The sequence below is a fragment of the Schistocerca serialis genome, chromosome 9 (genome assembly GCF_023864345.2).
Source record: "Schistocerca serialis cubense isolate TAMUIC-IGC-003099 chromosome 9, iqSchSeri2.2, whole genome shotgun sequence".
In the NCBI taxonomy this organism is placed as follows: domain Eukaryota; kingdom Metazoa; phylum Arthropoda; class Insecta; order Orthoptera; family Acrididae; genus Schistocerca; species Schistocerca serialis.
In genome coordinates this window covers 49,878,135-49,900,524 of record NC_064646.1, presented here as the reverse complement: position 1 = coordinate 49,900,524, position 22,390 = coordinate 49,878,135, and the positions used below count along the sequence as shown (strand labels likewise).

The 22,390-nt window shown below is 42.2% G+C and overlaps 1 protein-coding gene across 1 annotated transcript in view; it reads left to right on the top strand.

Annotated features, from left to right (window-relative positions):
* The first annotated feature begins 387 nt into the window (after positions 1-387).
* Positions 388-22,390, top strand: part of LOC126419012 (RING finger and transmembrane domain-containing protein 2) — an 83,154-nt gene continuing 61,151 nt past the window's right edge. Inside the window, exon 1 of the mRNA XM_050086066.1 lies at positions 388-675. Coding sequence (XP_049942023.1) covers positions 549-675 — 127 coding nt within the window. The 5' untranslated portion in view covers positions 388-548. The remainder of the gene's footprint in view (positions 676-22,390) is intronic.

Below are 22,390 nucleotides of genomic sequence, written 5' to 3'. Positions count from 1 at the left end.
AAGTTATATGTTTTCTTGAAGCAGTTCCTGTGTGACATGCTGACCGGTTTTCCCTATGAACCCCATCATTATGTTATAGTGCGTTGACGCCCATTTTACTGCAAAGGATGAAAAATTCTCTACACATACAAGATGAAGAAAGAAACGAGAAAATTCACTTGTTGCCCGAAGTATTTTACTTCCCTTCAATAACTCTCATTAATCAAGGTCTCGTAAAAAAAAAGAAAAACTGGCGTGATGCTGGTTACGATTTTCGGTGTTTTCTTATTCATTTCTTTGCAACAAGGATGCCTTTAGTAAAAAATCGTGGAAAATATGAGTTCCAGCTACTCTTCAAATCGTTGCAAATTGGTCAAGAATTCTGTATCAATCTCTGACGCACATAGTAAATAAAAGAGTCAGAGATAATATGCGATTGCAGGATTTGACACAGATGGAACTTGGTAATGATGTTTTTGTGTGTTGTGTGATGTGGACTGAAAGAGTGTTGTGTTCCACAAATACCGATCAATCAAACACAATGAAACGACTTGCCTAACACCTTAACAATGGCGCAATCCGGCGACGGCAGAGGACCACCAAATATTAGCAGCAGATTTGGAGTGCCGTTTGCAATGTTTGGACATAGACAGGCACATCACGGTTTATTAATGACACATTCCGTAACGCCACTGGGTAAGAATAAAAATAAATATTCGAGAAGAATACAGTTCCTTTCTGCAATATAAATGTGATTTAACTCATGTTATCGAGGATACTTTCCTTAGACGTGGTTTGCTCAGTTCAGTTACGTATTATGGTTTGTTTATTTTGAAGGGTTTCGTGCACACTAACGGAACCTTTTCAGATTGGCAAAAGTGATGCGTCGTGGATTTATTTGTCTGCATTTTTATGTATTAAAAACTATGTCAAGTGTTCAAAACCAGTTCTCAGAAGTGACATAGTACTTTTCCACAGTGAAGTGTTCCAGGCAACGACTCATCGCGTAGTATTCATTATACTAGATACAATACTTTTTTTATTTGACACTGTAATAAAATAGAAACCTAAAAACATTTTTGTAGGTTGCATTAATAACAGTAACCCTGGCCTGTAGTGACTAGTGTGATGCTGAACCATTGGTTTTATTATTATTATTATTATTATTATTATTTCTTTCTTTCCTTCTTGTACATTAATTGTAAAAATGACAGCAGCAGCAGTATAAGCAAAGGGCCTCATTATATTCAATTTAAAATAGTTACCTTCATGACCTTATTTAGTTACAATGTTTGTTGTATAAACCCTTAGAATTTCCTCAAGGGTGTGAAATATGTCAGAACTTTTTTTTATTTTCTTCTACATTGAATCTCATTCACAATGTCGTATTATGAATGTAGTAGTCCTGTGTCTATTAATACAGACCATATAATAACACATTTTCTCCTGTAGCCAAAATGTAATCTCCAAGAACGTTCTGCACGTTAACAAGAGTGATTTTTGCTCTCATTAAACTCAGTTTAGTTTATTACGATGTACACAAGCGAAAATTCCAAAAAATCCATGTCACAAATGAACAATCTTGCCCTGTTTGAATTGCTACTGAAGTTTGTTAGTATTGTTAATTCACTAAGAAACGATAAAATGTTTTTGCAGCTTGATAATTTGCTCAATGCCAGCATAATGTTGCTCTAAAGAGTAATCATTTTACTGCCTAGTTCTTTAAATTCTTGTGCAACTGAATTTGACTCGCTCTCCTTGTAACCTGAAGTGTCCCCTTCCACCGTAATGATGGCAGGTCAAGAGGAATATTCGATAAAGGTCATTGGCTTTGACGAGTGACGTAATGCTAATGACTGCTGTGACATCACATTTTTGTGTTTATATTCACAGTTTTGTTGTTAGTTGACAAAGCCGACGAATGTGAAAAAAGCCTGTTTGTGCTGACAGATTGATCTGTAGCTTACCCTGTTTGCAAAAATCACCACTGATATCATTCTATAGTCAATGTGTTGTTAGCACCATTTGTTGCTCATTTTCTACATCACTGATCTAAACTGACAACCTGTACCAGATATTCCTGTTTATCCATGATGGCAGCAATATGTCCTGGTCTGGACTCCATGAGATAGTGAAGCAATAGGAAGCTATCTGGCTCCACGACTGTTCACCCTTTGCCCAGAACTCATACAGATGACACAGAGCAGGCTCTAAGGAACCTGCGTATCTCTCTGTGGCATCACAGATGGGTATTAGCTGTCCATTCCCACAGTTTGGGAACAGTGAGCCAGATTTACTTCCCGAAAGTAAGACACCAGCCGAGTGCTATGGCTGTACCTGCTGTTACAATCCACAATAGTTGATAGTGACTCCTGCCTTCAATGTTACGGCAAACGGCAGTTGTATAGTGGTTTGCTCCACTGTAGACAAATAGACTTTTGTCGTAGAATTTATGCAATCCTAAAAGCTGCGGAATGGGTGTGGTGTGATCAGTGCAATAATTTACTTTTTTTCTGATTTGATAAGTACCCTTCCAAGCAGTACACGGATGAAATATTGCAGATTGTACAAGACACCCTTCATATACTAGAACACAAGAGGAAAGCATGCATTAATGTACTGGGTGCCAGTAGTGATGGGTACAACCAAATGAAAACAACAGAGTCAGTTGGTTGTTGGAAAACAGTCAACTCATTCGGTTGTAGTTTTAAGTAATGGTTGAATTAGGCCTACTCATAAGAAAACTTATCTGCTCAAATTTGTAGCCATTGCTGAACTTTCAGGCCCACCAATACACCAGTTTAATTACGTGCATCTGGAGCCAACTAATACACAGCAATATATTAACCATCTTTGAATGATGAAATGAAGAATCAGTCTATTCAGCACATACTTAAATGAATATGTATGTATAATGTTTACTTTAACTATGGTGTACAGCCTGAGATGCCTTAACATCTAAGCTGTACCTCTGGGGGTTTGTGTGCCCTGATTGTACTCCTGTTATAGTTCAACTAACAAAAGCGCTGCAGACTTCAATCGGAAGAATGAATGGAGAGCTCCGCCAACTAATACACTAAAGAATGATTTCAGTTGAAATAATAGGTACATGGTTCAACTGACAGAAAAACTGCAGATTGGTTTCACTGAAAAGAAAGAAAGAATAATTCAGTCAACATGCACAACTGCAATGGACTGGGTCAAATATTTTCATATGGTTTGTCTGATACACTGGTTTCTCTCAAAATGATGAATGAATAGCTATGTGGGAAAAAAAAAAATGAATATTGGGAAAATTAGCAACTGTTTTCATTGCATCTCACTGTGATGATTTCCAGTAATCACAAACAATTTGAATTTAGCTCTTGCCATTTGTTTGTGTGGGAAGTGAATATACTACGCAGAAAATTCCATTACCAACTATATATATAGGCCTACATGTCATATTCATCTACACAAACCTGTTTACATTTAATAGCCTTTGAAAAGTAGCAGATATATTTCATGAGCATGAAGAAATACTATTCATAATCGTATATTGGTACTTTAGTCTCATTGTTAAACCATCACCGTAAACAGTCTTGACACCATGTTCGTACCCCTCTGATCGCAAGGGGCAACATGGTACATCTCACATCATGTGCGCTGCCACTCAGGGCAGCAGGAACAGTGGAGAGGTGGTGCAGGCTACAGCCACCTGTTACCAACAGGCATTCGCTCCCTCTTGTGTTCAGCTGCTCTCCTGACCACCCAGGAGGCTGGCTGCGCTCCTTTCTGTGCAGCAGGCACAAAAATTGCTGGAGGAGGTGGGTGAGTGAGGTTAATACAACCTCTGATAATAAAGTTCGATGAATGAAGTCAGAACGGTCGATCGGACAAGACTGGCGACTCACAATGCTGCACCTGTGTACTGGCCAGAGTTGACAACCTGTCCCCACCGCAGTTCAGTTGAGCATCGTGTGTGTTCTGTGTTAGACCTGTTGGACGAAGTGCTTGTTTAGTGCATTGATTTTGAACTGAGAACAGGACAATGAACAAGTAAAGGATGAATTTAAAGTTTTGTTGTAAGCTTGGCAAGACACCAAAAGAAATGCATTCAATGCTGGTACGTGTTTATGGGGATCAAGAACTGTCCATGAATGTGTACGAGTGGTACGCCCTTTTTCAGGGAGGCCGGGAAAGTGTTTCTGACAATCCCCGTGGCAGATGACCGGTGACTGCCTTCAGTGACAAAAATATTGAGAAAGTGAGGACATTAATCACGAATGACGTCGATTAACTGTGCGCATGATAGCGGATGAAGTGCAGATGAACCGTGAATCCATGTGACAAATCCTTACCCGGGAGTTAATCAAGAGGAAAATGTGTTGTAGTCTTGTGCTACATCACTTGACTGACGATCAGAAGCAGGCACTTTTAGAGGCTTCACAGGATTTTGTCAAAAATGGTGGATGCGACACCCAATTTCTTGAACTGTATTGTCACTGAGGATGAAACCTGGTGTCTCCGGTACGACCCTTAAACGAAAAGGCAAACCGTGGAATGGTGTTCTCCAACATCACCTTGTCAGAAAAAGGTCAGAGCCGCAAAATCACGCATAAAAACGATGCCCATCACCTTTTCCAATAGTCAAGGAATTTCTACCTGAGGGAATGACTTTGAATGCTGCACGGTACATTGAAATTTTAACCCGTTTCATGCAACGTCTACATAGGTTACGACCTCAGTACAAACAAGGTTCCTGGTTTTTGTTCACGACAACGCTCGCCCACACAGCCAATATTGCCAAACAGTTCCTGGCAAAAAAACGGTTCAACTTGAACATCCACCATACTCGACGGATCTCAATTCTCCAGACTTCTTCCTATTCCCTCAACGGAAACTTGCTTTGAAAGGAAAGAGATTTGACGATATTCCCGACATCCAATGAAACGTGGCGCGGCTTTTGAATACCATCCCAAAGGAAGACTTTGTGCAAAGTTTCCAGGACATGTATCACAGAGCTCGGCAGTTCATAGTTATGGGAAGGACTATTTCAAAGGGCAGTAAGGTAACTGAAATTCATAGTTCATCTACATTAATGTTACAGGACTATTCGCCGAGCTTTCTTTTCAGAGTTTGTCTAAGTAGTAACCTTTTTTTTTCAGCACATCAGTTGGTATTCACAGATTGTACAGAATCCAGTAATGGTCTGCCAAGAGTTCCTTAGTGTGAAATGTGTAAAATGATATTTTCTGCAAACAATCTTAACATTTTAAGAAATATACTTTATATTCACGTCTCCTTGAAATAAGGTATGTTATTTGTCTTTCAAAATATTGGCAACCCTAATCATGGTTCAGGTATAATCGTGAAGTCTGATCATTCAAACCCAGAGATTGGGTAAAAACATTCATATAACAGATGTAACGGTGAGAGACTTGTCTATCAGTTGTCTTATATTAAGTGAAAAACATTCATATAGCTGATGTGGCTGTGGTGACTAGTTTCATTCGTTTGTTTTGTTCAACTGAAAAAACTGACTGAGTGAAAAACCAGTTGATTGTCTTGTCACTAGGTATCAGGCCATGTAGGAAACTGTGGAAATGAGACGTGTCAACAAGGGCTTCTTGCACTACAACAACACACCATATCCATTTAGGTGCTATTGGCTATTGTGAGTGGGGATAATAGTAACTGGAGGAACAAAATGACAAACTACAGCAGATTAACTAAATCTTTCTGTCATGGCAGATTGCGTTTTGTACAATGATGACTGGGAATACCCTTTTTAGGTTTAAAATTGTGGCTTTAAATATTCTCATTTAAACCTTGTCTTAGTTACAGACTGAACTGCAGGTGGTTTGATGCCAACTGAATATGAGCATTATCATGTGTCACAGCATATAATGTAACTCATTTCACCTTGTGTAAACATACTACACACACGAATGTCTCCACAAGTTGCCTCAGTAGTGGTTCTCTTGGAAAGCAGATGTTTCTGTTCCCAAGCTAATCTCTGTGATGTGTGGTGGATCGATGTACATGTGTGGTGTGTTGTTCTGTCTTCCACTCGCTATAGTGCTGATGGGTTGTACAAGGTCTGTGACAGGGTCAGGAGTAATGTTTGACATGAGTTGTCAGCTTTGGCCAGTGACATAATGTTAAAGGCTGCTGTCATATCACCTTTTGGTGCATGTATTAACAGTTTTGTTGTCTGTTGAAGCCAGTGAATATGAATATGAAAAGATAAAAAACTGGTTGTGGTGACAGGTAGATATGTAGCTTGGCCCAAGGTACAGGTTAGGTTGGGAGGTGATAGTTGGGTTGTGAATTGGCGAAGGCAACAGTTATTTAAAAACAGTTGGTTGTGGGGAGAGACTGATCTGTAGCATAACCTCTTTGAAAAATTGCTAATATCACATTATAGTCACTGTATTGTTTACAGCATTTGTTGCATGCTTCCTATGTCACTGGTCAAAGCTGATGCTCGTATTTGACATTGCTCTAAATCCAGTTTGATGACATCCAATTCTCTCCTCCTTCTTCTTCTTCTTCTTCTTCTTCTTCTTTTTTGAAATCACATTTTGGTCGTTTTTGTTCGTTGCATCTGCTCGGTTAACTCAGGTGTGTTTTTTTTCCCCGCTGCAGTCTGGAACCACGGGACTGCTACGGTCGCAGGTTCGAATCCTGCCTCGGGCATGGTGGGTGTGTGTGATGTCCTTAGGTTAGTTAGGTTTAAGTAGTTCTAAGTTCTAGGGGACTTATGACCTAAGATGTTGAGTCCCATAGTGCTCAGAGCCATTTTGAACTTTATCATCAGAATCAGAAATTGCAAGTAGAGGAAAAAATTACTGCATTCTAGCACTTTAAAAAAAGTGCTGCAAAATGCTGTTTTTCTCATTACTCCCTCTTAAGTATGCACATACAAAATTTGAACATTATGTTATGTATGTTAACCTTATTTTTAAGTTTTGGTATTATTCAGCAATTTTAGAGGAAACTTTTTTGACCATTCCTTTTTTTTTTTTTTTTTTTTTTTACCATTCCTTTTGTTTGTACCTCTGATCAATTTGCTCGTGTCATTGTATAGGTTGTTTCTACTATGGGAACAAACAGTGTGATTGACATGTCCAGACTACAGGGACAACAAGATCTACTGCAGATTAATAGAAACTGGGATACCACTGGTCTGCTTTGACCAATGATGCCATCACCATGCCGAAAACCCCTACTTTGACCATATCCGAAACATCGAATGTAACACCGACAAATATACAAATACCATGCGAACCAATATCTGACAGAACTCAACGAAAGTTAGCATAACAACTGCAGGGTAAAAGAGAGTTTTGGTCAGGGGCAAACTAAAAATTCATTAATAAAAACAACACTGCCGTTCAAGATGCAACACTGAAAAGAACAAGACACTTGAAACTGCCAAAAAATAAAACTTGACAAAACCATATAAAATATGCCATAAGATCATGGTATCCTAATCTCCAGTTAACTCTAGACCAGGATGCGAAGAACAACTACAATAGCTTTTACCCAATCTCCAGTTCACCTATATAGCTCAACTCTACACCAGGATATCAGTAAAGCCCCCCTACAACTACAGAAGCCTGTGTCCCATTCTCAAGTTCACCTATATAGCGCAACAGTAGACCAGGTTACCAATAACCATGCCTCCTCCCACTTCCAACTACAAAAGCCAGTATCCCAATTTCCAGCTCAGCCATATTGCTCAGCCTTAGGGTAAAAGTATAATTACGGTGTCAGTGGCTGCTCTGTAATGTGTTTCAGTTGGTAACAGTATGTGTGGTGAATTATGGGAAGTGAACATGATGAATGAGGAGTCGGATAGCACAAGACAGTGGAACCCATGAGAAAATAAAGAACATCATAAGTGGATCAATGCTTTTTAATTAAATTGTGGGAGAAGGTATATGAATCAATGTTTTTAATGAAATCATGGGAGAAGATAGAGAGATCAACGTTTATTAATAACAGAGTCACATGTGCAATATGTTAATAAAGATTGAGCCACCACCCTTCTCTCATAATTTAATTAAAAACATTGATCTGCTTACTCAGTGATTACTCAGGCACCTAAGAGTACAGTTTAAATTTTACACCTTATATTCTGTTTTATGCATAACATATTCCATTGTGCCACCATGTAATTTTGTACACTCCACATCACATCGACTGTAGTGCACTAAATGACACAGTAACATACCTCAGAAACACATTGCCACTACAAGATTAAACCGCTAGAGCACGCCACCTCTTCATACACCGCGCCCTCTACAGCATTCCACTTCACTCAAAAACACACACATTGGCTTAGTGATGTCACACAACACATCACGGCACAATGCAACTACATCATGGGTCAAAACAGACGGGTGGTATACCCGATCACTAGTACATTAACCAGCATAGACTGTTGGTTTGAAATATTTCTGATGTTCCATTGAGTGTTATAGAGCATGTAGCCCCAGTCTTGAGTAACTGGCATGTTCTATTTTCTTCTGTTTTTTGCAGCAAGATAATATAAATTCTGGTAACATTAGCTATAAATGACCGTATGTGTCCTGTTAATAGTGAACAAAGATAATCATTTCTGTGATAGTTGTAACCAAAGCATCTTTATAATGAACATGTTGAGGTTTGGTTTTGAGGAGGCTAGACAGCTGCTGTACATGGTCTGTGATTTTATCTCTGGCTTAGTGTGTAATCTGTATTTCATAAATACAACTGTATACAGGATACGTTATTGTTAATTGTTGAATCGCTTTAGGAATGTTGAAATAACGATTTCTGCTTGTGTTCAGTATTTGAGGAGTGGGGGTCCAACCGAATGGAAATCTTTCTCTTTTTCAAATAATCTTATTGTCTCAAAAAATTTCACACTCATCACAGGACAATCTTACGCCATAGTGTTTGCCTTAAATTTGAAACTTTTTGAAACAGTTCTTTTTGGCCTTCCTGGTCATGATTTATACCTGTGTAGCCACTATGGATTTGAGTAAACCAAAACGAAACTATACTTCAATCCAGCGTTAATTCACCATAAACTTCATTTAAATTACACTGAATTTCTTTCCTGCTTTAGCAGTTTTCAAGTTAAGACTTAATTTATGACCTTTCACATTACCAGAGAGCCCTGCAGGTTCCATGTCAAGCTAGCATTAATTAAAAGGTTTATACTGAATGTTAAACAACTCACTCATTTATTCCCCAAACTATAAACTACACCTTAAGTAATTTTTAGTTTTGTTGCATCACCCAGTATTTGATGTTGCCAACCTATGCAGTATTAATGAAATGACAAATGTAAATATAATTAAACTCTCTTTACATACACCTCCATGAACAGGAAATTCTGTGTATGATAATGAGTATCGTACTCGGTAGGAATAATGTAAAGGTAACAGACATGAAATTTTCACAGTTCACTGCTTATATTAGTATCATCAAATTAGAGTAGTACCTAAGACACTGAAGTAAATTTAGGAGAAGTAATGTTGAAATCCCCATCTTGTTAACCTAATTTAAGCTGACAAAGTAGCTGCTGTTTTGGCAGACATCTCTGTATTCAGCTACAAGTTATCAACTAGGGAATCAACAGTGTAACAGAAATTGACACATTGGTGTTCCACTGTAAAGAAATTATGTTGAAATTTCTTGTCATTACACCCGTTAAAAATATATACTGCAGAACAAATCTTTAGTGATGTGACACTTCTCAAACTGTGTGTTAGCAAAAGAAAAGTGGCTGTTAGAAACTAAATAACTAACATGACCAAACTGCTGTTAACTACTTGTGGCTACATAGATTAAGCTTAACACAGCAAAATTAATAGGAAAGGAAGTACTTAGGAAAAAATGATGAAACATTGAAAAAAGTTATTGTTTATTGTCTACTATCTGAGTAAATAAAATAAATAAATAAAATAAAAATATTGAGTGTCATGTAATATTTTGTGTAATGTAATATCTTGTATAGACACCTTTTATTAGCCTGACATGTTCCACATCATTACGAAGTGTCGTATTCATGATCTATGAAACAAGTACTAATCTAATCTGTATAACAGTATTGATATTTATCAAAGAATAACAGTTCATGACATTTGCATAAATAGATGTTTCATTACAGTGGATATTACCAACTGTGATTCACCAAACAGACCAAACTGTTATGTTGGTAGATGATACCAGTATATTGGTACATGGCTCAAACAGATGTGTAGCAGACACAGCCAAGACAGTAGTGACACATGATCACAACTGCTTGACAGTAAACAGCTTAACTCTTAATCATACTGAGACTCTTGTTATTCAAGTCCAAAACAAATCAAAATTACTTAGGGCCTACAGGTATCAGAAATACAGATCAGTGGGCACATGTTAACTGAAACTCCATACCTGAATTTTTGTGATTGAGATGGATAGCAAACAGAGGTCATTCCAGTGTGTGGTTAAGTTAACCAAGCAGCTTTGTTCTGTCGCAGGAAGTTCGGACATAGAAATTTCTCTCACTGTGTTGACATGCGGGTGGGATTGGTAGCATATTTGCATTCAGTACTGTCTTATGGCATAATCTTTGGTGGAATGCAGCTAAAGTCAAAAACACATTTATTTTACAGAAGCGTGCCGTAAGAATATTGAGCAAAGTTCATGGTTGAACATCTTACAGAGGCATTTTGTTGGACATTCACGTACCAATACATTTACTTCCTATTGGTATTTGTGTTTAATGATAAGAATGAAATTAGGATGAACTGTGAAATTCAACTAACATAGTGAAGTATAAATCATTTCTGGATTGACTACACACTCCTATCTGGCTCTCGGATAAGATTTTCACATTCTCATGCAAAAACCTTAAGTTGCCAGGAGACATTGCACAGAAAATTGCAGATCTCTTAACATTAAAACTATAGAAAAAGATTATTTTACTAGCCGTGTTTTGTCAATACCTTTGGAGTCAAAGACGTAAATTTCATTTAACACAATGTTCACATTACTTTTCTTGTATACAGACACCTAATTATGTTCTGTATAAACATTGCTTAGTTTGAAATATTGTGTAAAAACCACAACCAAGTAGTGCTACAGGGTATAAGTGCCTCAAAAAAAAAATGTTTTGCACAACTTTCACGACTATGATTGCTTGTGGGCAAAGGTTTGAGGGAAGCAGGAAATGAAAGAAAAACCCTTCTGAGGCCCCATCAGGTGCATTTTAACATGTGCTTGTGTTCTCCTTGGCCTGCTGTCTACAGTGTGGTTGAGATGATGCTACTCTAGCCTGACCTGTCTGTGACTGGCATCTTCCTGAAGTCCACTTGTTTACAAGGAGAGGGGAGGGGGGGGGTCTTGCTACAGTGGTGCACTGCAAGTTTTGACTGGTCGCAAGCGTCATCAGTCAGATTCGTGGTAGCAGATACAATAGGGCATTCCATTTGGTGATATTCCTGCCTCCTGGAGGAAGGTTTTCACAAAATGGGCATAATGTGCTCATACTTTATTGTCTCAAAAGAACAACCCATTACTGAAATATTGGCTGTGTGGCAAGGTAATAGGTTGGAGGACCCTCTCCCAATACTATACAGCCCTCAAATTCTCCTCCATTGTGTTATCGGTGTTTAACCTCTGCATGTGATTCTAACCCAAAACAGGACTGAGCTTCCTCCCAGCTGAACCTATTCTAATGCATGTTTGTGTTGTGCATTAGTATCTGGCTGCCTTCACATGCTTCTACGACGGGCACGAATTGTCTGGCAAATCCTGCACTCATCAATGTAGTGAACCTGACATTACAGATGCAGATCCATTCCAGGTGTTTCTGTGTACACCACTGTACTTAGGTTTGTACTGTTCCATGATGTGTGCCTAGTGGGACAAATGATTGTATGGAGAGGGTTACATGCTTTATGGGTCAACAGGGCCTTTCCAGGTGTCTCCTTAAAGGCAGCACACAGTTCTACTGGATTTTCCTCAGAATGCTTACAAACCATAATTTTGCAGGTAGTGTTTGGTAGCAGTGATGTTCTGGACCATGATTGACTACTTCAGTGTTTTGTGTCTCGCGGTAATGGTTGAATTTTTGAACAATATTACTGTGGTGTATACCAATTTGGCAAGCAACTTCTCATGCTGCCAACCCTTCTGTTTCTTAAGTGACATTAAGTGCACAATCTAAACCTGAAATGATCCTTTGAGGAATATTGACAGACTGAACACTCAACACAGGCTGCATTGTTCTATTCACAACTGGAGCCTCTGAAATGCACTCAGAATGCAATTTTACTTTTACTTCAATTACACATCAGTTTTCTGCACTCAAAAGAGTATTGACCCCTCAGGGGGCTCGCCACTCTTTGGCAGGTTTGTGCTTGGCTACCACAGGGCCACAGCCTTTGCAGCATCTTTTCCCTACCATGCTACATGTCTATCCTTTTGCTATTCTTTTTTCCCTCCCTTGGGGAACATGTCTGGGGTGTTATTGGGAATGTTCCCCATTGTCTCTCGCCGACATAAGAACAGTCTCATAACTGTTTTTCATTCCCTTTTCCTTCTTTTGTTTCCCTTCTCCACTCATTCCCCTGCTCCAGTGTTTGAGGTTCCTCTTTGTAGTCTTCCTCCCTGTGTGCTCCTGAAGGCCGGCCTACCCGTCTGATGCATAACAGATGACTGGGTAACCTGTAATTCCCAGCCCTGAGTAGACAGGTAGGGTTTGCACATACCCCCTGGTACAGGCCAGGCCCACGGAGGGGTGACTGCCTGAACTGCAAGTTCCCAAATTGCCGATTGGTCCCTCTGTCAGGTGTTAGGGTGGTGTGACCCGAGGTGTGAACAATCACCTAAGGTGGGTGCCTCCCCTCGTGGAGGCCTGTTTACACTAGGCTGCTTGACAATCTAACCGAGCCCGAAATCCAATCTTACCTCTCTGAACAGGGTGTCATTGCCGTCCATCAGATGATGAAAAAGATAGATTCCACCTTAGTGCCCACCCGCACTCTTTTTCTTACCTTTGATAGAGTGGTGGTTCTGTCTAAGATCAAAGCAGGCTATGAAATTAACTCGGTCCGACTGTACTCTGAACCTGATGCACCGCTACCAGTGTCATTGTTTCAGCCACAATAGAACATCTTGCTGACACTCAGTCAAAAGTGTAACCTGTGGTAAGGATGTGCACGAGGGTGATTGTCCGTGTCCTTCTCCCCACTGTATCAACTACAATGGCAGTCACACCACCTCCTTTTGGGATTGTCCCGTTTATCTTGATGAGCAGGCTGTCCAAGAGACCTGGGTAAAGGAAAAAGTGCCCTACCCAGTCACTCGCAAGTTATTGGCTAGTCGCAAACTCTACATTCTCCCGTCCGGCACCTATAACTCTGTTCTTGTTACCCTTACTCCATGAAGGGATGGCCATGCAGACTTGCGACCTCAGATTCAGTTCTGAAGTTGTGAAATCGCCTAGTGTCAAGGTGACATCGCCATCCCTCCGTCCAGCTGTGCAACAAGCCATCAGACTCTCACCTCAAGGAGCGCAGCCGCCAAGTACACACCTGGCAGACAGGAAAAGACAGAAGGAGTACTCCTGTGAAAACTTCCTACATCCCTCCAGCCAAACAACACCCGAGTCTTCCTCTGCTAACCAGAAAGGCTCGAAGAAGTCCACCAAAGGCAAACGGTATTCTCCTTCGCTGACTCGAAGACCCTCTTCGATGGTGTTGTCATGTGATACCTTAGCCTGGCTGGCCTCTATGTCGCTGGTGCGCCCCACCAACCGTTTTTCTGCATTGGACCAACAGCACAAGCAAGCCAATGCTTCTGTGTACCCCTTGGAGCAGAATCCTACTTCTGTGCCCTGCAGCAGCGACTATTCGCAGGCTGTAACTTGGCAGTCGCCGAGGTGACACCCGTTCATCTCTTCGTCATCATGACTCTCCTTCAATGGAACGTTTGCTGCCTTCGGTCCCACAAAGAGGATATACGGGTGCTTTTAACATCACAGCGTCCCCTTGTACTCTCCCTTCAGGAAATGAAATTGCGTGCTCACAACCGCTTTCAGCTTTCACATTTCTTCCCGGTTTGTTTTGACCTTTCCCCTGAGGTCGACAGTCCAGCTCATGGGTGCGTCATGCTGCTGGTATGGGATGATGTTCGTAGTCAACCCATCTCCCTGACTACCCACTTTCAAGCTGTTGCAGTTCCTCTTTTCCTTCCCCACCTGACTTTTTCCCTCTGTACCATTTCTGTCCCGATGTCCCCAGGGCAGACTTCCTTCAGCTTATTGGGCAGCTACCTCCCCCATTTCTGCTACTTGGTGACTTAAATGTGCATCATCCCCTTAGTGGTTCTCCTAGAACCTGTCAGAGAGGTGCCTTCTTGGTTGACCTTCTTAATCAACTCAACCTCTTCTGCCTTAACACTGGAGCACCCACATTTTTTTCTGACTCCTCACACACCCATCCCCATTTGGACCTATCCTTCTGCACTGCCCAGCTTGCCCAACGTCTTGAGTGGTCCGTTCTTTCTGACACTTACTCGAGCAACCATTCCCCAATTGCTATCCATTTGCTGGTTCCTATGCTGCCTGCGTGTACACCCAAATGGCAGCTTACTAAGGCTGACTGGCAGCCTTTACTCCTCCCTGGAACAGGATTTCCCTAGTTGTGATGAGCAGGTGGAAAATCTGACAAACGGGTCCTTCCTGCTGCAGAACGTTCCACTCCTCACACTTCCTCTTTACGATGTCGTGTCCCAGTTGCTTGGTGGACTGAAGCATGCCACGATGCAATTCGCGCACGGAGACGTGCTGTCCGCATTTTTAACTGTCGCCCTACGATGGCAAACTGCATTCATTATAAACAGATGCGCTCAGAGTGTTGTCGTGTTCTTCGGGACAGCAAAAAAGCTAATGGCTTTCATTCACCATTTCTTTTAACAGTTCCACCCCTTCCTTTGTCATGTGGGTCAACTTCCAACGGTTCTCTGGGATCAAAATCCATTTGCCAATTTCCAGCCTGAAAGGAGCGGATGATGTTATTGTGGACGCTATTGCTATCTCCAACACCTTGGGCTGCCATTTTGCGGATATTTCGAGCTCTTCCCACTATCACCCTGCCTTCCTCCATTGGAAATGAGCGGCAGAGGCTCAGGTGATACCCTTATCTTCTTAGAATCGTGAGTGCTACAATGCCGCCATTACTATGAGGGAGCTAGATCATGCTCTCAGTTCACCCCAATCCTCCGCCACAGGGACAGACACTGTCCACTTTCAGATGTTGCAGCACCTTCCTCTTGCGGGCAAGCACTTTCTGCTTAACACATACAACTGCGTCTGGGCAGAGGGCACATTTCCCAGACATTGGCATGAAGCCACCGTCATACCCATACCTAAGCCCAATAAGGACAGAAACCTTCCTTCTAGCTACTGCCCCATCTCTCTCATAAGCTGTGTTTGCAAGGTGATGGAACATATGATTCATTCCCAGCTGGTATGGTGGCTCGAGTCTCGCAGTTTGCTAACGACTGCACAGTGTGGATTTCAAGTGCAGAATTCTGCAGTTGACCATATTGTTATTTTGTCTACCCATGTTATGAATGGTTTTCTGTGGAAATATCAGCCTGTGACCGTGTTTTTCAATTTGGAGAAGGCCTACAGCACCTGTTGGAGGACTGGTATCTTCCGTATTTTCTACATGTGGCGCTTCTGTGGCTGCCTGTCCTTTTTCCTTCAGGAATTTTTAAAAGACCTAGTTTTCAAGGTGCATGTAGGTCTGCCTAGTCGGACACCTTTATCCAGGAAAACGGTGTGCCTCAGGGTTCCGCCCTGAGTGTTGTCCTCTTTGCTATCGCCATTAACCTCTTAATGTCCTGTCTCCCGTTGGGCATCCCTGTCTCCCTTTTTGTTGACAATTTTGCCGTCTATTGCAGTTCTCCACGGACCTGTCTCACTGAGTGATGTCTTCATGATGTCTTGATCATCTTTACTCCTGGAGCATCGACAATGGCTTTCGTTTTTCCACTGACAAAACTGTCTGTATGAATTTCTGGCGGTGTAAATTTTTGTCCCACCATCTTTACATGTTGGGGCTGTTGCCCTTCCGTTCATTGAAACTACGGAATTCCTGGGGCTCATGCTCGATAGGAAACTCTCTTGGTCCTCCCATATGTCTTACCTGGCAGCAGTCCGCTGTATGCAGTTCCTCAATGCCCTACATGTCCTCAATGGTACTTCCTGGGGTGCCGATCAAACCACCCTCCTCCATTTGTACCGGTCCCTTGTCCATTCGAAACTAGACTATCAGTGCTTTGTTTATGTGTCTGCACATCCATCCCTCTTACACAGTCTCAACACTATCCACCATTGTGGCATCCGTTTGGCCACTGGCGCCTTTTACACTAGCCCAGTTGAGAGTCTGTATGCTGAAGTTGCTGAACTACCACTGTCCTACTGCCGTGACTTTCTCCTCAGCGTGTATGCATGCCATTTGTCTGCCATGCGTGGCTACCCATCGTATACCTCCTTCTTTGATGATTCCTTGATCGCCATTATGGAGTGCGTCCCTCTTCTCTGTTACCTCCTAGAGTCTGCTTTCAGCACTTGCTTCAGCAGCTTAACTTCATACTACCTGCAACTTTCACAGTGGGTGTGAACCCTTCACCACCTTGGCTTCGTGAAGTGGCCCATGTTAACCTTGGCCTTCACTCGCTTCCTAAGGACACTATTCCAGCCTCACTCTGTAGCCTTCAGTTTCACGACCTTCGCATGGAATTTCGTATTAGTACCTTTGTGTACAATGATGGCTCTCAGACTGACCGTGGTGTTGGGTGTGCCCTGGTCATTGGTGCCCACATCTTTATACAGGGTGATTCAAAAAGAATACCACAACTTTAAAAATGTGTATTTAATGAAAGAAACATAATATAACCTTCTGTTATACATCATTACAAAGAGTATTTAAAAAGGTTTTTTTTTTTCACTCAAAAACAAGTTCAGAGATGTTCAATATGGCCCCCTCCAGACACTCGAGCAATATCAACCCGATACTCCAACTCGTTCCACACTCTCTGTAGCATATCAGGTGTAACAGTTTGGATAGCTGCTGTTATTTCTTGTTTCAAATCATCAATGGTGGCTGGGAGAGGTGGCCGAAACACCATATCCTTAACATACCCCCATAAGAAAAAATCGCAGGGGGTAAGATCAGGGCTTCTTGGAGGCCAGTGATGAAGTGCTCTGTCACGGGCTGCCTGGCGGCCGATCCATCGCCTCGGGTAGTTGATGTTCAGGTAGTTACGGACAGATAAGTGCCAATGTGGTGGCGCTCCGTCCTGCTGAAATATGAATTGTTGTGCTTCTTGTTCGAGCTGAGGGAACAGCCAATTCTCTAACATCTCCAGATACTGTAGTCCAGTTACAGTAGCACCTTCGAAAAAAAAGGGACCAAAAACTTTATTGGCTGAAATGGCACAGAAAACGTTCACCTTAGGCGAGTCACGTTCATACTGAGTTGTTTCCCGCGGATTCTCAGCGCCCCATATACAGACATTGTGACGGTTGACTTTCCCGTTAGTGTGGAAAGTTGCTTCATCACTAAACAGAATCTTTGAAACGAAAGATTCATCTGTTTCCATTTGAGCAAGGATAAAATCACAGAAATTGATTCTTTTAATCTTATCAGCTGCAGACAGTGCTTGAACCAATTTCAGACGATAAGGTTTCATAACTAACCTTTTTCGTAGGACTCTCCATACAGTTGACTGTGGAATTTGCAGCTCTCTGCTAGCTCTGCGAGTTGATGTTCCTGGGCTGCGAACAAATGCTTGCTGGATGCGTGCTACATTTTCATCACTTGTTCTCGGCCGTCCAGAACTTTTCCCTTTGCACAAACACCCATTCTCTGTAAACTGTTTATAACAACGTTTAATACACCACCTATCAGGAGGTTTAACACCATACTTCGTTCGAAATGCACGCTGAACAACTGTCGTCGATTCACTTCTGCCGTACTCAATAACACAAAAAGCTTTCTGTTGAGCGGTCGCCATCTTAGCATCAACTGACGCTGACGCCTAGTCAACAGCGCCTCAAGCGAACAAATGTACAACTAAATGAAACTTTATAGCTCCCTTAATTCGCCGACAGATAGTGCTTAGCTCTGCCTTTTGTCGTTGCAGTGTTTTAAATTCCTAAAGTTGTGGTATTCTTTTTGAATCACCCTGTATATTGGCTTCTGGCACACTGCTCAGCATTTACAGCCAAGCTCTTCGCCCTACATCAGGCCTCGGAGTACATCTGGCGACACAGACTTTTCAATTGTATCCTCTGCTCAGACTCTGTGGGTGCCCTTCAACGTCTATGTGTGCTGTACACCACCCATCCCTTAGTGCAACGGGTCCAGGAAAACTTTCACTTGCTCATTCTTGGTGGAGCCACTGTGAAGTTTATTTGGGTTCCTGGTCATGTCGGTCTGCCAGGAAATGAAGCTGCTGCCAAGGCTGCAGTCCTCGTACCTCAACCCACTCGTTCCTATATTCCCTCCAATGATCTCTGCATTGCCATCTGTGAGGAGGTGTTGTCCCTTTGGCATCGCCATTGGTCCTCCCTTCGTGGGAATAAGCTCAGGATTATTAAGCCTCTCCTAGTGGCTTGGACGACGTCCTCTTGGCCCCCCCCCCCCCCCCCCTGCTGGGAGGAGATCATTTTATCTAGGTTGCGTACTGGGCACTGCCTTTTTAGCCATCATCATTTGATAAGTGGCACTCCCCCACCATTTTGTCCACATTGTGCCCAAGTTTTAACTGTCTGCCACTTCCTGACAGAATGTCCATTTTTTAACCGTTTATGTTCTCGCTAGGGTTTGTTGTCTGAGCTATCAGCCATTTTAACAAATTATGTGTGGGCTGTCGACTGTGTTTTAGTTTTTATACATCAGAGCAGTAAGGTGAAGGCCATTTAATTTTTAGTTCAAAAAATGGTTCAAATGGCTCTGAGCACTGTGGGACTCAACTGCTGTGGTCATCAGTCCCCTAGAACTTAGAACTACTTAAACCTAACTAACCTAAGGACATCACACACATCCATGCCTGAGGCAGGATTCGAACCTGCGACCGTAGCAGTCACACGGTTCCGGACTGTGCGCCTAGAACCGCGAGACCACCGCGGCCGGCTAATTTTTAGTTTTGGACCTCCATTTCTGTATGGTGTCTTTAGTAGCCCTTTCTTCACGTCCCTGTTTTTAGCTGTCCTCTCTTCTGTCAGTTGGGATTGCCGTTCACTTGTTTTTTAACTCCCCTCTGTTTTCGTGTTCTGTAGTTTTGGCTTGGGCGCATATGACCCCAGTTGTTTTTTGCATCCTAAAACAAAATAAAACAAAAGAGTGTTGAAAAACACGTTTCTAATTTTTCAAAAAAGCTCTAAAAAGTAAAAAATAGGAACTATTCAAGTCAGGAGAAAAACTTTTTGGAGCAAATTTTGTAGATAGTGAGTCCCTTAATAACGAATGTTAGTAGATTAACGCAAATTGCATTTGGTTTTTAGTATACTTTACAGAAGGAGCCTGCCGTGGTGGCTGCTTCTGCTGATCTATGTATTATTTTACTCATTCCACATGCCTGAATGCTCTCTTTCATGATGAGATTTATGGAACACAGCCTGTAAATGAAAGGAATCTTCAGTCCTTAAAATTACCAAATCATATTGTTATTTTTTAAGAGCAGCGGGAACGAAATGTTTTTGATTTTGTTTTGTACAGGATCACTGATTTCATGTTTTGTCTCGTGGTGAAAGCGGTAGACCCGTTGCATCAGAATACAGAACCCCACCCTGAGCCTTAGAAATGAAGCAATACCTACATGTAAATTGTGTATCTTACATTGTGGTTGTGTAAGTTGCAGCTAATCCAAAACAGATTTGCATTATTAGCAACAAACACTATTAAGGATAGTGTATTTAGAAATGAGTGTATGAATTTAAAGATGGCATCTGCATAGTGAGTTGTTATGTATCCTACTTTACAAAGTATTCCTACTGTTCGTTTGTGTCGGATAATTATATTATTTGCTTTAGCTGCTTAGTGTTGAGGGCAGTTCCATTGAACAATGGAAGATGAATGTATATAAAATAAGCTAACATCGTGTCTCCAAGGTACTTGAGAGAATAAAACATGCCAAACTGTATTTCTTGATAATTTTACCTTTAGCTTGACTCCATTTTATCGTGCTATCTGGTTTGACCCCAAGCAATTTTGCACATATTATTTCATTTAGTATACAACCAATAATTCCTATTTCCAGTACATACAGGGTATTTTTATTTGTTTGAAATTATTCAGTAGTTGCCTTTGTGGAATTTGTTCTAATTAGGAATACAAGGAAACACATGGCCGTAAAACAGAATTGTTATTGGGTCACAGTGTGATATCAGTAAGAATACAGTGAATGCATTTTACATGTATTAAACACATTAACAACTGAAGGCACAGGAGCCTGTACTTGCACTTATGAAGTCACTATCCACATCAGGTGTCACTGGGGTAGTGCTGTGCACACACAGCGGACCTGGTGATAGCGGTCAGTGACTAGGCTGCCCCTGGTAGCCAGCTCGAGTTGTTCTGGGCGTTCTGTTCGAATGTCGGCTTGCACTAAGGTTGCCATAGTGATCCAGTTTAACGTCTGCTGGGAACCGTAAGATATAGCAGCTGGCAGTTTTACTGCATTTCTCCTTTCTGGCAGGGGTGAACACCAGGCATTGCCGTCCACAAAGCTGTGACTGTAAAAACATTCTGTGGTGGTGCTGGGGATAGCAGCTAAAGTCACGAGGAGTTCCCAACCTGCCCAGACTGGTGCATATGAATGAAAGTGAACGGGCCGAGGGCACCTCTGCCACCCCTGTGCCCTGTGGTGGCTGGTGGACAGGACCAATGATGGGGGCGGAGGTGTTGGCCAGGGCAGTGATGGCGACGGACTGGAGAGGAGAGGCTCTCGATGACAGAGACCTGATTTGTCCTTACTGACAGCGGCACCGGTAATCGCAGTGGGTGGCGTTGGTACCAGACACAGGAAGCAAACCTGTTATCGGTACTGATGAAGCTCCAACCACGGGGGTAATCGGGCGCAACAAGGATAGCACGACTCCCAGCTTGGCCAGGACCAACAAAAGACGAGGCGTCAAGTTCACGACCTGCAGAGGGTCCCTGCACCCATCCTGAGATAGAGCTGGTTCTGGTGGTGTGCCATAGTCGATCTTCAGTGAAAACTATGAAGAAGCTGCACCTATGCTGGCTGTGGGCCATCCAAACATGCTGGTCCAGACTTGTGTGCCAGGTGTGAATGTCGACAAAACTGGTGCTGCTGGGGAACATCTGCCCAGCAGGAACAGATTGAGCAGCATCCGCAGCTGGTGACCGTACAGCAGCTCGTTGGGTATCTCTGCCTCAGTTGGCGTCTTTCTCCGAGACCTAAAAAAGTGTGAGAGCCTCCTGAACCGGGATATCTGCTACATAATTGCACGTCTCTGTCTTAAACATTTGGACAAGGCATTATGTGTCACTGTTTATCTGTGGACGAAATTCAGATGTCACGACACGGCAAATGCAATTGTGTATGCGAAAGTCCATGAAAGATTGTGCCACCAACTTAGGACCGTTGTTGAAAACCAGGGTACAAGGCAAGCCTTCTATAGAGAATATCTCTGACAGGACCTTGAAGTTACATCTTCTGTCACAGGTGGACAACAAATGATATAAGGCAAACAAGAAAAACTATGAATTGCCAATAACCAAAAAGCGTCTAAAAAGGACGAGCAAAATCAATGTGGACTATTTCCCAAGGCCACATAGGGGCTCCCATGGCATAAAACAGTGCACAGCACCACCTGCTGATGAAAAAATTTCTAGCACGCCCTGGCAAGGTGTAACACCTCCTGATCGATGCCTGACCAAAACACACGGTGGTGCGTCAACAGTTTTGTGCGACAGTTTCCCCAGTGACCCTCGTGTATTAAGTAGTGGGTCTCCTTGCCGCATATCCGAAATGTGAAATGATTTGGGGGAAGGTCACGGTTGAAGCAGGCTCGGACATGGTAATTGGATCTCTCTATAGGCCCCCTGGCTCAGCAGCTGTTGTGGCTGAGCACCTGAAGGATAATTTGGAAAATTTTTCGAGTAGATTTCCCCACCATGTTATAGTTCTGGGTGGAGATTTTAATTTGCCGGATATAGACTGGGAGACTCAAACGTTCATAACGGGTGGCAGGGACAAAGAATCCAGTGAAATTTTTTTAAGTGCTTTATCTGAAAACTACCTTGAGCAGTTAAATAGAGAACCAACTCAAGACGATAACATATTAGACCTTCTAGTGACAAACAGACCCAAACTATTTGAAACAGTTAACGCAGAACAGGTA